General features: G+C 40.9%; 1 protein-coding gene across 4 annotated transcripts; it reads left to right on the forward strand.

The window, feature by feature from the left end:
- Positions 1–995: 995 nt before the first annotated feature.
- Positions 996–15242, forward strand: ZNF263 (zinc finger protein 263). 4 transcript variants are annotated; one of them, XR_470280.3, is made up of 8 exons: positions 996–5470; positions 6132–6645; positions 8120–8300; positions 8911–8987; positions 9261–9387; positions 11874–11987; positions 12787–14198; positions 14341–15242. XR_470280.3 is itself a non-coding variant. In XM_007499101.3 (7 exons), the coding sequence occupies exons 2-7, from the start codon at positions 6241–6243 to the stop codon at positions 13935–13937; spliced, it is 2055 nt and encodes a 684-aa protein (XP_007499163.1). In that variant the 5' UTR covers positions 996–5470; positions 6132–6240; the 3' UTR covers positions 13938–15242. The 4 variants fall into 4 exon arrangements, 3 of the variants coding, with proteins under 3 accessions (XP_007499163.1, XP_007499164.1, XP_007499165.1); XM_007499101.3 differs by having other exon boundaries at positions 12787–15242; XM_007499102.3 differs by having other exon boundaries at positions 6132–6477; positions 12787–15242.
- The last annotated feature ends 515 nt before the right edge of the window (positions 15243–15757 follow it).

The following is a 15757-nucleotide window of genomic DNA, read 5'->3' on the forward strand; positions in this document are numbered from 1 at the left end:
GTGATAAAAGACTGACTAGTCTCTCTTAAGGCTTTTGGCCTAGGCCCTTCATACTATTTACTCTCTACTCTCTCTCTCCCTTTCCTTAATTTGTATTAATTTAAATCTCCATAAACCCCAGCTGACTTGGGTATTTTCATATTTGGAAATTTTTCCCATTGCAACCACTTATTTTTGATTTAAATCAAGACACTAAAAATTATCTTTACGGTTTTGGCAATTCGCAGTCCTGAAACCCACATTTTCGCGGTTACAATGGTAAGCAATCTAATAGATTGTAAATCAATTAAAACATTTTCCATATTAGTCATTTTGTGGAAGAGATATGAGACTATTAAAGAAATATTCTACAAAGACTTTCCCCCATTATTTGCCTTCTAATTTTAACACAATTAGATGTTTGCACAGTTAAAAATTGTTAAGTAATGAACGTTTTATCATCTACGACCCCCTCAAACTTTTTTTAACATGAACTCCTTTCCTACTCACAGGTGGAAAAGATATTTGTTTTCTGGCTCCTCTAATTTTTTTTTTTGTGACATGACCTTTATTTATGTCATGTAAACATTTGGAATGAATCTTATTATATAGTGATCCCACTATTCTACCAGTTCGGTTTCCTAGCAATTTTTGTTCATTAAGTATACCTCAGCAGTTGGAATCGTTGGGTTCATCAAAGGCTCTGCCACTAGTTTGTTTGCTTTTGTATGTCATATTTTTGTATGTTCTATTCTGCTTGTTGACCTATTCTGTAACCAGTACAAAAACTTTTTGATTACTGCTTTGTTGTATAGTTTGAGATATGGTAATAGTAGACCCTCTCATTTCCATCTTTTTACATTTTTCTTGAAAGATGATATCTAAGCTCTTTTTTTCTATCATGGCTTTCAGATATTCCAATAATTCTTAAATTATCTCTATTGGTTCTGTTTTGCAGGACTGTTGTTTTTCCAATGAGATATTTTACATTTTCTTCTATTTTTAATTACTTTTGACTTTGTTTTAGTGTTTCTTGATGTCTCATGGAATCATTGGTTTCCACTTGATAAATTCTATTTTTTTTTTAACCCTTACTTTTTCCTTACAGTTAGTGTAAAACCCTTACAGTTCCAACACAGAAAAGCGGTAAGGGCTAGGCAATTAGGGTTAAGTGACTTGCCTAGATCACATATAGCTAGGAAGTATCTGAGGTCAAATTTGAACCCAGGACCTCCCAACTCCAGGCCTAGCATGCTATCCACTGTGCTACTTAGCTGCTCTACAATTTCTTTTTCTTATCCTAAGTCCATAGCTAGCATTTCTAGGAATCTATTAGGTGATAGTGGTGATAATGGACAACTTTGCCTTACCCCTGATTTTACTGGAAAGGCCTCTAGCTTTACTCCATTATATATAATTTTGGTTTGAGATGTTGTTATCATTTTAAAAAATTTTGATAGTTTACTTTTCTTATTTTCTAAGCTATTAACTTCTGAAATAAAAATAGAAAATAATTGAGTTATGAAAAAGTGTATTGCACAGCAAGACCTAAGCAAGGGAGACATATTCCTGAGTTTGGGGAAAAAACCTCCACTAATTAAAAGGACATTACATTTTATAATGACTGTACAGACATCGTAGGGGGTTTGAAAGAGGGAAATCATAATGGAAGCAAAGTCTCCCCAAATTCTCAAAATTTCAGAAGTATAATGTAGTTCAGTGATAAAAGAGAAAGTACATTTAATCTACCTCTTCACTAGTAGGGGCTGTTCCAGAGTTTGAATGCTAGGACTCAGCCCTACAACTTCCCCCAGGAGAAACCCCACTTCCTAATCTTTAAAGATAGGATTACTTACACTCCTGCTCCAGCTCCTTCCTATTATACTCAAACTCTTCTTTCTCAGCCAACTGGTTGGCATCAAGCCAAGAAATAAACTCTTGGCACTTTTCTAGCACCTTTCTCTTATCTTCCTCGCTAATCTTTCTCTTCAGGTACCCATCTTCCACTGTACTGTTCAGTCATTTTCAGTCGTGTCTAGCTCTTTGTGTCCCCATTTTGGGTTTCCTTGGCAAAGAAATTGGAGTGATTTGCCATTTCCTTCTCCAGCTCATTTTACATATGAGGAAACTTTGGCAAAGAGGGTTAAGTGATTTGCCCAGGGTCATCCAGCTAGTAAGTGAGGCCCAATCTCAACTAAGATAAGTCTTGACTCCAGGCCTGACATTCTATCCACTAAGCCACCTAGCAGCCCCATTAGATAGATACTACTTCCTATGTTTAGGAAAAGTCTTTATTTCCACTCTTTCTGTTATTATTTTTTTTAAATCCTTACCTTCTGTCTTGGAGCCAATACTGTGTATTGGCTCCAAGGCAGAAGAGTGGTAAGGGCTAGGCAATGGGAGTCAAGTGACTTGCCCAGGGTCACACAGCTAGGAAGTGGCTGAGGCCACATTTGAACCTAGGACCTCCCGTCTCTAGGCCTGGTTCTCAATTCACTGAGCTACCCAGCTGCCCCTTCTTTCTGCTATTTTTAACAGAAACAGATATTAAAATTTGTCAAAAGCTTTTTTGGCAACTATGATATAATCACATAGTTTAAAAATTATTTTGTTATTAATATGGTCAATTGTGCTTATAGGTTTAAAAAAAATATTAAACCAACTCTGCATTTCTGGTTCGAATCTAATCACAGTATTATCTTTTCAATACTTAATTTTATCTATGACCCTGGAAAACAATATATTCTGAGTATACTTTTTTCTATTAGAATGTAAATATCAACAATATATATTCCTTTCCATTGGATGAAAACATTTACCTTTCTAAAGACTCCAGTTGTTTGCATTTTACTTTCTATTCAGTTCTCAAACTCACTTCTGAATCCTTTGCAATCTAGGTTCTGGACCCATCAACAGCCAGACAATGCCTTTTTCTAGATTACCAATATCTCAGTTGCTATATCCAAGTCTTTTCTCAGTCCTTATTTTACTAGACCTCTGCAGCTTTTGATACTGTCAAAAGTGCCTTCTTCGTAATCTTTCCTTCACTTCCTTTCTTGGCTGCTATAGCACTGCTCTCTTTCATTTCTCCTACTAGTCTGTTTATCCTTTTAAGTCTCCTGGATAATCATTCTTCTGCCCACTAAGTGGAGATGTCTCCCAAGGTTCTTTTATTTCTTTCTGCTGCATCCTCTCCCTTACTTATCTCATCATATTATCTCTATATGGATGACTCCCATATTTGTAAATCCAGACTTAATCCCTCTCCTAAACTCTGGGCTTGCATTATTAACTGCCTGCTCGACATCTTTACCTGTATGTCCAGCAGACAACACAAACCAAACATATTCAAACTGAAATGATATTTTTTCCAAAACCTATCCCTACTCCAAGCTTTGTCAAATCTGTTGGCACTTCAACCATCTTTATTGATGTTGGCACTTCAAACATCTCTAAGTTTGTAAACTTGTAATCATGCTTCACTCTTTTCCCTCAACCTCCATATCCAATCAGTTATATAAAATTGTAAACTCTCATTATGAGTGTTAAGCTTCTTGAGGATAGGGGCTTGCTAGTGCTTAGCATAGTGCCTGGCAGAGAGTAGAAGTTTAATAAATGTTTATGGTTGATGTATTGATTGGATGTCTTTTCATTAATATCATTACACTATCCTGTATCTGTCTTCTTTCTACTCACAGCCAGTGCCCTAGTTGAGGGCCTTATCACTTACTACTTGAGTCTACATACTTGAGTCTTCTAATTGGTTTCTCTGCCTCTGGTCTCTCCCTTTTCCAATTCATCTGCAGAATTTTCAGACCAAAATCCCTAAAACATAGATCTGACATGTCACCCTCTGCTAAAAAGTCTTCCAGGATTGCCTTTTGCCTCTAACATAAAATCCTAATTTTTCAGCTTAAAGCCCTCTACCACCCAGATCCCATCTCTGTTCCTATCTTTTTCATCTTATTCACCTCCACATATTCTCTGTTCTTGTCAAAATGGCATCCCCTCATATAAAACATAAAGGTCTCCTGTCTCCATATAAGAGGTCCTACCCGTCTTACCTCCATCTCCTTTCATTCCTTCAAAGAACAGTTCAGCTTCTACCTTCAATATGAGGCCTTTCTCCATTCTCCCCAATTATTAGAATTCTTCCACGCCTGCAATTACTTTGTATTTGCTTTTGTATATTTTACTTTCCTCCTTCCCTCCCAATAGCTGCTAGAGGACCAGGTTTGTTACTGCCTTTGGCGAGCTTAACCTCTCAATGTCCCCAAGTCAACTCCAGTAAGACCAACTTCGTTGAGCAGGAAACAAAGGATAGGTAGAAAAATTCCTCTCATCTAGAGTACCTTACACCAGTCAAATCACAGGTCTGATGAGAAACGGCGGTTCCCCTGGGACAACCAATACCTGAGAGCCCTAATGAACACAATGGGACCAAGTGAAATCCCCACTCCGCGCATGCCCAAGAGAGTAAATTAAAAGCCCGCTTGTAACCTTTTGCTCATTGCAGTATTATTTGTATTGATAGGGGGAGTAGGTGAGGTGCATGCGCAGCATCCTAGTCACAAAGCTCTCGCATGCGCCTTAAGAAAAATGTCCACAGATGAGTTACAATAGCCAGGTTTCTCCGTTACACAGCTGAAAACACATACCTTGATAATCCTATATAATACACCTACCTGCCTGCTCTCTTAAGAAGAGGAGTCCGCAGGGTGCCTTACGCCCGAACCCTATCTTGAACAAAAAAGTTCTGCTGTATTCACCACCCAACGACCTACATTTCTCTTATCTATCTGAAAGGAGTCCTCATCCAGCCTCGGCATCCGCTGCAATAGGCCACGAATAAAGATTTTTCTTTTTAACTACAAAACACACTGGCGACTACGGAAGGTACCGAGAAAAGAGACTACAGAAACCCTCACCATCAGGCATAAAGTGAGAAGGCAAACATTTTCCCTAGTGAGGCAACAAAGATTCCACGTGTAGACTACAGTCCCTCAGCCTAAGTTTGATTGGGCTCCTTTTCTCTCCCTTTTTATCAACTCCCCTGCGTCCCCTAATTGCAGTCGCCAGCCAGTACTTCGGAATCCGTTTCCTATTCCATCTTCCCTTATATACACTGTTATGCTTTCACCGTCTCCAGCCCCTATACATGCCCCCGCTCCCAGTCCCATCTGCTACCCAAATCCTGCTTTCCCCGCCTTCGTGTTCCAGTCATCTAGATGACTCTCAAGCACGCCTTTTCTGATTGGTCTTACGCGAACTTCCTCTTCCGTTGGCCACTCAAGCAGTCAAGGAGACGTCGGGCTTAAACGAATCAACCTGTTTGCCGCTGGAGCCTTTGGGAAATGTAGTTCCAGAAATTCACCCCGAACATGCGCTGTTTGAATTTGAAGCGCTTCTTAGTATCTCGGCTGGATTTCCGGCCAGGGAACCGAGGGGGAGTCCGAGGAACTGAAGGTCTTCCTGGGCCGGGTCTTAGTGGGTAAGTGTCAATGTTCTGGGGAATATCTTGGTTTCCCTGCTCTAGGTCGTGGTCCCGAAGGTACGGGGGCGAGGTGGGACGGAGAACTATGGAGGGCGGCCTGGGCTCCTCCTCCGGGCCGTTGTGGAGAAGGGGGAAGGGGAAAGCTGGGGTGGGAGGGGCAGTTCCCTGCTCCTGGGGGAGGGCGGGAGGGCACGGGAGGGCCCCACTGATGGGGGGAAGCCCGGGAGGGCACCATAGATCGGGTTATCTCACTGGGGCCGCTCTGCCGCTGGCCTCCCTCGCCCCATTCCCTGCACCCAGAACCCGAAGGAGGCGCTCTTCTATTCCCTGGGAAAGGAAGACTGTAGGGCGCTCGTTAATAACTATAACAGCCCATTTAAACCTCCTCGGTTCCTCCGGCGCCACCCCAGGGTCAGTTAGTGATCCTTATTTTACTCCTTTCCGAAATTGAAGTTCGGAAGAAGCCTTGGGACCCAGAGCGCTTGAGTTAAAGGCCGTCGTCTTCTCCACTGTATAGGAAAGAAGGGCAGCTTAAGGGGCCTGCGCTTCAAGTCTACCCAGCCGGGTCTGTGGGTTGGTATGTGGTGAAGGACTCTGGGAGAGGAGTAAAGGAGAGAGCTTGTGTGTCACTTTTTTACAATTTTCACTCTTTCTTTAGGGCTCTTGAGGAGAAGTAAGACTTTTCTTGAGCGTTCCTGCCCAGGAATCAATCCAAAGAGAACTGGCAAGAAACTTTGAGTAGAGCCTGAGGCTAGACCCTTAGCTGAATGATGACTTCAGCTGTGGCCTGCCAGGCTTCAGCTTCACTGGAGCAGGAAGGGCTCCTGATAGTTAAGTTGGAGGAAGACTGTACTTGGGGGCAGGAAATCTCCGTTCAAAATCCTGAAACAAACCCTGAGACCTCCCACCAGTGCTTCAGGCATTTCCGATACCAACAGGCAACTGGACCTCGAGAGGCATTCATCCATCTTCAGGAGCTTTGCCATCGTTGGCTGAGGCCAGAGGTACACTCCAAGGAGCAGATCCTAGACTTGCTAGTGCTAGAGCAGTTTCTGACCATCCTCCCTGGGGACATCCAGACCAGGGTACGGGAGCAACATCCACAGAATGGAGAAGAGGCAGTGACTCTAGTAGAGGAATTGCAAAGAGAACATGGAAGATGCAGGCCACAGGTGAGAGAGCTCTTAGATAATATTTGACAGTAGAAGAGAATGGGCCATAAGGCAGCTTAATTTCCCCAGGAAGTCAGATTAATAGAAAGAGAGAGACAATATAGTATAATGGAATGAGCACTAGACTTCAGAGTCAGGAGATTTGGAGTGAGTTCCTAGCTTTAGCATTCAGCTGTGTGACCTTAGGCAAGTTCTTGAACATCTCTGAACTTATTTCTAAATTTGTAAAATATGTGGGGAGGTGTGCAGGGAAGTAATGCTTTTTACTACCCATATTGCAGGGTTGTTGAGTCATAAACCTTGAAGTGTTATGTAAACATGAGGTTTTTTGCAATTAGCCACTTGGCATATTCAGACCTAGAAAAGCAGAATTACTTTTTTTTTTTAGAATTACAATGACAATAAGTCATTGATATTTACATTGCACTTTAAGGTTTTGGGGAAGAAGCAGGCTTTTCTCTCATATTCCTATTCAGGAAGGTATCTGAAGAGAAGGGCAGGAAATCTTGAGTAGGGCCTTCTGAACTGAGGCTAGACCCTGAGCTGAAAGATGACTTCAGCTGGGGCTACCAGGCTTCATCTTCTAGGGAGAAGGAGGGACTCCTGCAGGTCAAGCTGGATGTGGACTGTCAGATCTCTGTGCCAGACTAGGAAGGTTTAAAGCAACTTCCTTACAAAAACCTTGTGATATAGAAGTAGTCTAGTTTTACAGATGAGGAAATTAAAGTTCAGAGAAGTTTGACTCTGATTCTATTATAATTACCCAACCTAGTAAGTAACAGAGCTGGATCTTGAACCTAATTCTTTTTTAATTAAGATCATTTGCCCTTTCCCTTATGCCATGCATCAATGCCCTGGCCTCTCTCTTTTCAAAGCTCGTTTCCAGTGGGTCCATTGGTTTGGAAAGCAAATTTGGCACTTCTAACTCAGCTTTCAAGGCTACACCAGTTGACTTACTGAGGATAATAGAATGGGAGCAGTCAATGAGATTGTGGAGCATTTGAGTGAGAACAATGAAGGAACATGAAACTTTTTGAACTGGGCTAAGTCTATTTCAACCTTAGCATTTCTTTCACTACCATATATGTGATTTTGCAGTATGCTGGGGAATCAAAAAACCTTCAAATCATTCCTCTTTCTTGGGCCATGGGATATGCCCTGTAGTTTACTATTTTTTTAAACCTTTATCTTCTGCCTTAGAATCAATAGTAAGTATCAGTTCAAAGATAGAATACTGGTAAGGGCTAGGCAATGGGGGTTGAGTAACTTGACCAGGGTCACACAGCTAGGAAGTGTCTGAGGTCATATTTGAACCCAGGACTTCCTGTCTCTGGCCCTGGCTCTCCATCCACTGGGCCATCCAGCTGTTTTCCCCCTGTAGTTTACTATTAAAGATTTTCCCTCAGAATCCAGTACTGATACTACCTGTCATTGGGCCCTTTTGTGGTGATGAATGATCTGGGCTGGTTCCCAGGTTACAATCCATGGGCGGGGACAGGCAGTGCCTTTGGAGGAGACCTCGCCCCTGGGAGCAACACAGGAACCACCGAACTTCAAGCTGGAGCCATCGGAGACTGAGCAGAGCCCTTGCCTTGGACTTCAGGACCTGCTGGGCCCTGGCCCTAAAGGGGGGCCCCAACCCCTAAAGGAGAGGGGTGAGGAGCAGAGAATTCATCTGGGGAGAGAACTCCCAAGTGAGGGGTGGGGTGTTAGGAAAAGTAACCACAAAGAACTTATGGTCTCCCCTAAAGGGGGGGGGTATGCATTAAAAGCACATGGTTATGGGAGGAATGGGCTGCAAAAAGGAACAAATTCCTCTAGTCATTTTGACCTCAGGCAGGATTCTGAAGGTTTCATTCAAGGACCCAAGTGGCCACAGCTATAATATATATATATATTTTTTAATTTTTGGCAACTTAGGAAGGGATAGACCTGCTCTAGGATCCCCTTATCTCTTATAAAAGGGAAAGCATTGTCTTTGGGACAGTTATAGGTTAAGTAAATGGGGAGAAAGGGAGTAACAGGACCTGTTGGAAATTCTGGAAGTATTTCTTCAGTTTTTGGAACCAATTGGAACACAGTGTGGAACCTGTACCACTATTTAGAACAAATTTACTCTGTATACCTTTATTTCTCTTCTTTCTAGACCGTCAGCTCAGCAGGAACTGAGCACTGGGGGAGAAATCAACTCTTTGTAGTAAATAGCGTAGATTCAAAATAGGAACAAGAATGCTATTCTGATTTGTTTTGATTTGTCTCCTTCAGCATCATCTACTCCCTGGGTTTCTCTCCTTCCTTCAAAGGCAGAAAGCACTGAAGACAAAGAGACAACAGGGTCCCAGGTGATATGGCAGTTCCCATTGTTGTTCTTCCTGAACTTCCATTCCTACTGCCTGAATGTCATCATTTCAGGGTCTCCATGTCAGGCCACATGCAGAGATTCTGTATTAGGACATTACTTCTCTGTTTCATTTGTCACCTTCATGTAACAGTCATAGACCATGCATGGTTCCTATATGGATCTTGCCCTCAATGCCCCTAGTTTTTCTTTTATATTTTAATAGTTGGGTTCTTAGCGCAATAGGTGTTGAGAAGGAATCTTTGTGCTTTTTCAGTTACCTGTGACCTTTGAGGATGTGGCAGTGTACCTCTCCCAAGAAGAGTGGGGGCATCAGGAGCCCAGTAAGAAGGCCCTTTCCAGGGAAGTCATGCAGGAGAATTATGAGAATGTGGTCTCATTAGGTAAGAACTTCCCACCTGGAAATAAAAACCTCTGGATCTCTGACAATGGTACCTGTCCCTTACATAGCCAGATCACTGACAAGTTCCCCCTGGTGCAGGAAGAGATCAGATTGAGGGAGGAGCCAGTCTAAGGTGGGGGCACTTTGGCTTGAGGCTGCTATGTGATACAGGTTCCTGAGCCTGACGTTAGGAGCACTGAACCGTATTTGACTTCTGAAGTAGAGCATTTCTAGGCCAAGGGAATTACAGACCAGATAGACAGCTGTTAATTTGGGCTGTTGTATCATGGCACAACCTAGTGTAGTGGAAAGAGTGCTGACCTTAGTAGTAGGATATGGATTACAATCTTGGCTCTTCTACTTGCTATCTATGTGACCTTAGGAAATAATAATATAAGAATTCTATTAGCTGGCATTTATAGAGCACTACAAGGTTTGCAAAGCAAATATTTCATTTCATCCTCCTGACAACCCTATGAGATAGGTGCTATTATTTTTCCCATTTTACAGAAAAAACGGAAGCAGACAAATTAAATTACTTGCCCAGGGTCACACAGCTAGTGAGGGTCTGAAGCCAAATTTGAACTAAAGTCTACTACACAAGTTGTTTACTACAGAGGGAATTTTGATGGAGATTCTCTGATTTCAGAGCCATTGCTTTTTTTAGCTAAAACATATCTAGGCAGATTAAGCAACTGTCCTTTTGCTACACAGCTAGCTAGTAAGTGTCAGAGGCAGGATTTGTACCTATGTTCTTCCTGATTCCAGTCCTCTTCATTATGCCAAACTACCTTTCAAAATTATCCCTGTATCCTTCTGTATAATGCTTAATTGCTAGGGAAATTCTTCCTGCTTATTGGACATTTGACCAATGTTCTTCTTTAGAATTATTTAGGAATAAAAATGGGAAAGATCGAGAGAACTGACAATAGAAAGAATTTAGGCCACCAGATTGTGGCTCTGTCCTAGTTCATTCTAATTTCTATAACATCCCAATTGGCTTTGGGGAAAGAGTATTCTCAATTCCCAACTCTGCTGAGAAGTAGTTTTGTGGTTTTGTATTTGGCCTTTTCTTTACTATGTATGGTTATAAGAGACAAGAGAAGCTGAAATTTTTGTGAGTAAATTATTTACTATTTCCTCTAAACTTGAAGAAATATAAAATGTGTCTTCTTTGCATCTTTTCCCAGCCATCTCAGCTAGACTAAATACAAGTGTGTCTTATTCTTTAAAGTTATGGCTAATAGCAATACAATGATCCAGGACAATTCTGAGGGATGTATGACAAAAAATGCCATCTACTTCCAGAGAAAGAACTGTTGGAGTTGGAATGCAGATCAAAGCATGCAATTTTTCACTTGTTTATTAGGGCTTTTGTTTTGGGGTCTTGGTTTTATATAATCACTTACAAAAATGAAGAATATAGAAATATGTTTTGCATGATACTATATGAATAACCTAGATTGAATTCCCTGCCAGCTCTGGGAATGGGTAGGGAAGAGAAGGAAGGAAACAATTTGGATCATTTAACTTTGGAAAACTTATGTGGAAATTTATTACATGTAATTGGTAAAATAAAACATTTTTTAAATAAAAAATAAAAATAAATTAAAAAGTTGCAACTAATAAATACCTTGAATGTACTGATGGGGAATCTTTTAAAAACAATTTTATGGTAACTTCTTTAATAAAACGAAGTATCATTTCTATTTTAATGTCAGTTTTGCTTAAAGTGAGCAGCATCTTTAAATGAATTACTTCTCATATTTCTTTAGTGTGCCTGTTACTAGCTTTTTTTGATTGCTTTCATCTGGGTCTTCATTTCAGTGTGGAGTTTAGCATTGAACACAGCACTCCAATTAAGGGCCTGGGCAGTGATGAAGGGATCATTCTGTATTTATGCATGTTATAATCTAATTTTTTATATCTTGGCAGTTTTCTTTTAATGTTGTTTTTTAAAAAGCATTCTTGTGGATGATTCATTTTTACCTTGTCTGCTGTGAGCCCTGGATAATTTGTGTGGGGGGGGGCCGTCCTTAGACAAAATCAGTCTTCTTACATTTTGTACAATGAGTTTTTCTCTCTGTACTGTCTCCTCTTTGCATATTTATTCCACTTTCAATTTACACTCTTATTAAGGTTATTTTATATTTTAATTTAGCTCTTAAAGTACTGGCCAAAATATGACTGTTACCAGTAAATAAATGAATTCTAGTCTGTCAACTAAATGTCATAATGTCTTCATTTTTTGTCTCAACTACTTTTTTAACATCTTCCCTTTGTGCTTTTATTGTCATTTCTTTTTACTTTGGTATTTAATTTGTACATATTGAAATTGTACATGTTGAAATTCAACAAAAAGATTTTAGTATATATAATGGGAAGTCCCAATTTCTCAGAGGTACCTTAGATCCTAGTTCTGAACAAATTCTGTACTGATTCTAAGGTGTAAGAAGAAAGAACTGATTTTGTATTTTCTTTTAACAGAATCTCAGATTCCCAGTCAGGACCCAGCCTCCCAAATAGAACAAGAGGAAAAGCCATGGGACCCCAATCTCCAGAGTGCTAAGGAACCAGGGATCTCCAAAATCCCTTATATAGGTAAGGAATAAAAAGGAACAGCTTCACAAATGGCAACGCTTCTTTAAGCATTAATTCCTTGGGCTCTTAAGACAGTAAAGCTATTTTGCTGCTACTAAAAAGAAGATGGATTACCTAACAGAAAATAATTCTATACACCTTGCCCACTCTCCAACCACTCTACATTATCCAAAAGAGCAGACATCACAAATGAAGCCTGGCAAAGAACTTCTCTCCTTAAAATTAATTATTGAATCTGCTGGGTCCTAATTGGCTTAATGTCATTCTCCTTAATTGAATCTATCAGGTGTCTTGTAAGAATTGAAATAATATTTCTACCCAGATACATATTTTATAAGGTTTATTGGAAAGGGTAGACAATCATTCCTATAAGTAACCTGACCACGTGGTCCCTAGTCTGCATGTCCCTTCCTCCATCCCTCTCACCTGCCTGCTCTGTTCCCTACTTTTTCCTTCTTCCTTCTCTTCTTGGTTCTCCCCCTCATGCCCCAAAGCCTTGACTTTTATTCACGTACAGTACATAGAGGGACGCAAACCTGGGGCAACTATGTTATCTCAGGAATGTTTGATGGGCAGGTAAATCTATTCAGGAGGTGGAGGGGATGAACTTCCTTTACATAATTTCTTGAACTTTTTAATGGGAACTCTTTAGGAAATTGAAACATAATTAGCCGTTTGTGGACATCTAGTGATTGATGTATTTATATTAATCAGAATATCTCAATTGGACACTATTCAGTAGCTTTCTTTCCCTGTGGTCCAGAATGAAACCCTTTGGGTTTTTCCTTTATTCCAACAGAAGAGAAGAAAGAAAACAAGGAAGAGAGTTCTTCTGAACATTTTGAGGAAGAGCAGCCTCAAGAAATACCCTCTGGACATTCAGAAATAGAGGTTCCCTGGAGTCCTGAGCAGGGAAAATCAGGACAGTGGAATCCTTCTCCAGAGGAGAAACTGGGAAAACCCACAGCTTGGGCATTGGGTCGCAGTGATTTGATAAAACCAAAGAAACCTCAGCCAGGAGAGAAACTATATAAATGTCTAGTGTGTGAAAAAAATTTCTCTAACAACTCAAATCTTATTAGGCACCAGAGAACCCATACAACAGAGAGACTCTGTATGGGTTTAGAGTGTGGAGAAATTTTTGGTGGGAATCCACATTTTATTCCTCCCCATAGAGTACATCTGGGAGAAGAAGCCCACAAGTGCCTTGAGTGTGGGAAAAGCTTCAGTCAGAACACACACTTGACTAGACATCAACGTACCCATACAGGTGAGAAGCCCTATCAGTGTAATGTGTGTGGGAAAAGCTTCTCTTGCAACTCAAACCTTCACCGGCATCAGAGAACCCATACTGGTGAGAAACCCTACAAGTGCCCTGAATGTGGAGAAATTTTTTCTCATAGTTCTAACCTAATTAGACACCAGAGAATTCACACAGGAGAAAGACCCTATAAATGCTCCGAATGTGGGAAAGGTTTCTCTCGGAGCTCACATCTTGTCATACATGAGAGAACCCATGAGAGAGAGAGATTTTATCCTTTCTCTGAATGTGAGGGAACAGTAAGTAACAGTACAACATTTATCACAAATCATGGAACCCAGAGAGGAGAGAAGAAACTCTTTAAATGTTTGACATGTGGGAAAAGCTTCAGGCAAGGTATGCATCTCACCAGACACCAGAGAATACACACTGGAGAAAAACCTTATAAATGTCCTCTGTGTGGGGAAAACTTCTCTCACAGCTCCAACCTCATTAGGCATCAAAGAATCCACACAGGAGAGAAGCCCTATACTTGTCATGAATGTGGGGACAGTTTTTCTCACAGCTCCAATCGGATTCGACATCTGAGAACCCACACTGGAGAGAGGCCCTATAAATGTTCTCAATGTGGAGAAAGCTTTTCTCGAAGTTCTCGTCTTATGAGTCACCAGAGGACTCATACAGGCTAGAAATGGTTTGCAGTTTTGACATAGCCAGATTAGCAGAAGAGCTTTTATTTGGAATTGGTCTTCTCTGTCTCAGCAGACAGATCTCTACTTTGAAGAAGTTGCTTCAGAGAATTACTTTGCCAGTAGGGAGAATTTTGTCCAGAGAAGCTGAGATAGCCTCAAGCTGTGAAAAAGCATTCCTGCATCCTCTCCAGAGCCTGGGGGCAACAGGGAGAGCAGCAAATGCAGTCTGTAGTGACCCCCTCAGAGAAGAATTCTGTGGTAAGTTCTCCCTGTTCCTAAAGTAAACACCTCTCAGTATACATATCCAGATTTTGATTTGGCTCCCTTGCTGTGCCTGTTATCTCTAATCGAATAGGATAAAGTGGAAGAAGTTTATATTTTCTATCTCATCCTTCTCCAGAGAGACACAGCTGGAATATTTGGGCCACTTGAGGCTCTGAAGCTTTCCTGGAAGGCACTGGCTCTAATTTTAGTTTGAGAAAAACATGAACAACCCAAGACAATGATCACAGCACCATTTCATCTAATAAGAATGACCACTGGAAGGGAACTTTGGTGAATTGGTTCAAAAGAGAGAGTTGGTAGTCCAGAAACCAAAGGGAAACAGCATCATGGAAGTTTCAGGTTAGTGAGAGAAATAGTAAAGGATATGGAAGTCTGGATCAGCCTATTCTCTGCAGGGATTTTTAAGCTATTGTGTTACAACATAGCTGGGTAGAGAAAGAGCCATGCAGGAGAAAAGCCCTGTACTATTCAAGAGTTCCTGAATCTAATTGGCTTTTTCTGGGTAAGATTATGGACAGGTGTCCAGGAGGATGATGAGTGGGTTCATCAAGACAAGAAGACTTAATAGTATGGGTATATTGAGGGTCATGGGGGATAAGGATCAGAGGACATGGACTGATTCTTCCCCACTTCTCTGAAGTTGTCCAAATTAAGTCATGGTGCATCGTAGCTCCTATTGAAAATGCATTAGAATGATCAATATTAAAGGACCATAAACCTACATGGCTTTTCAGTAACACCCCTCCCCCAACCCCAGTATTCTGCTTTCTTTGCCTTTCTTTGGGCTAATGACTCTTTCTTTGTATTGTCTTGTTAGACTGACCTGGAAAGTTCTGATAAAAATCCTAGCTATTGGATTGATTCTATGTCCATGGCTAGCTTACTAGGCTAGAACAATTACAGAGGTCCACGTGTAGGTCCAATACCTGTCTTGCTCACACTGGACTTATACAAAGCCTTTAAAAGGAATGTTTTTGCCTTCTATGAACTTGGTGTAATAAAGTAAAATTTCTTTCATGTCTGGCTCCTTCTTTTAAATCTTAATAGTATTTAACCTTTTAGGAAGAAACTGAGATGAAATAGGTTTGTATCCTCTGGTGATAGGCCATTTTATGGTCTTTAAACAATTTCCAAGAAGAAAATTTGGATATTCCTGACCATAAGCTATGAAATGTTTAAATTCCCTAAAATGATAAAGGAGAAAAGGAAAATTTGGGTGAAGAGAGTTCATCAATCAGTACCATGCCGGAGTAGGGAAGAGGGTCATATGTTGCAGTGAAGGATTTGAGGTAGATATTCCAGAGTATGTTTCCATGTTCCCAGCCCAAGACTATCTCCTGAAGCTACCCTGAGGAATGATCCTCAAGCAATTTATTAAAAGCTTATTGTCAGGGGCAGCTAGGTGGCTCAGTGGATAGAGAGTCAGGCCTGGAGATGGGAGGTCCTGTGTTCATATCTGGCCTCAGATACTTCCTACCTTTGTAACTTTGGGCAAGTCACTTAACCTTCATTGCTTAGTCCTTGCTACTCTG

This window comes from Monodelphis domestica, chromosome 7 (assembly GCF_027887165.1).
Source record: "Monodelphis domestica isolate mMonDom1 chromosome 7, mMonDom1.pri, whole genome shotgun sequence".
NCBI classification, from domain to species: domain Eukaryota; kingdom Metazoa; phylum Chordata; class Mammalia; order Didelphimorphia; family Didelphidae; genus Monodelphis; species Monodelphis domestica.

Bases quoted from the DNA above. Each gene is read 5' to 3' on its own strand.
- ZNF263 (XM_007499101.3), top strand. From the start codon at position 6,241: ATGATGACTTCAGCTGTGGCCTGCCAGGCTTCAGCTTCACTGGAGCAG. The intron at 6,646-8,119 runs GTGAGAGAGCTC...GCTGGTTCCCAG, and splicing joins ATGGAAGATGCAGGCCACAG to GTTACAATCCATGGGCGGGG. The intron at 11,988-12,786 runs GTAAGGAATAAA...TTATTCCAACAG, and splicing joins CTCCAAAATCCCTTATATAG to AAGAGAAGAAAGAAAACAAG.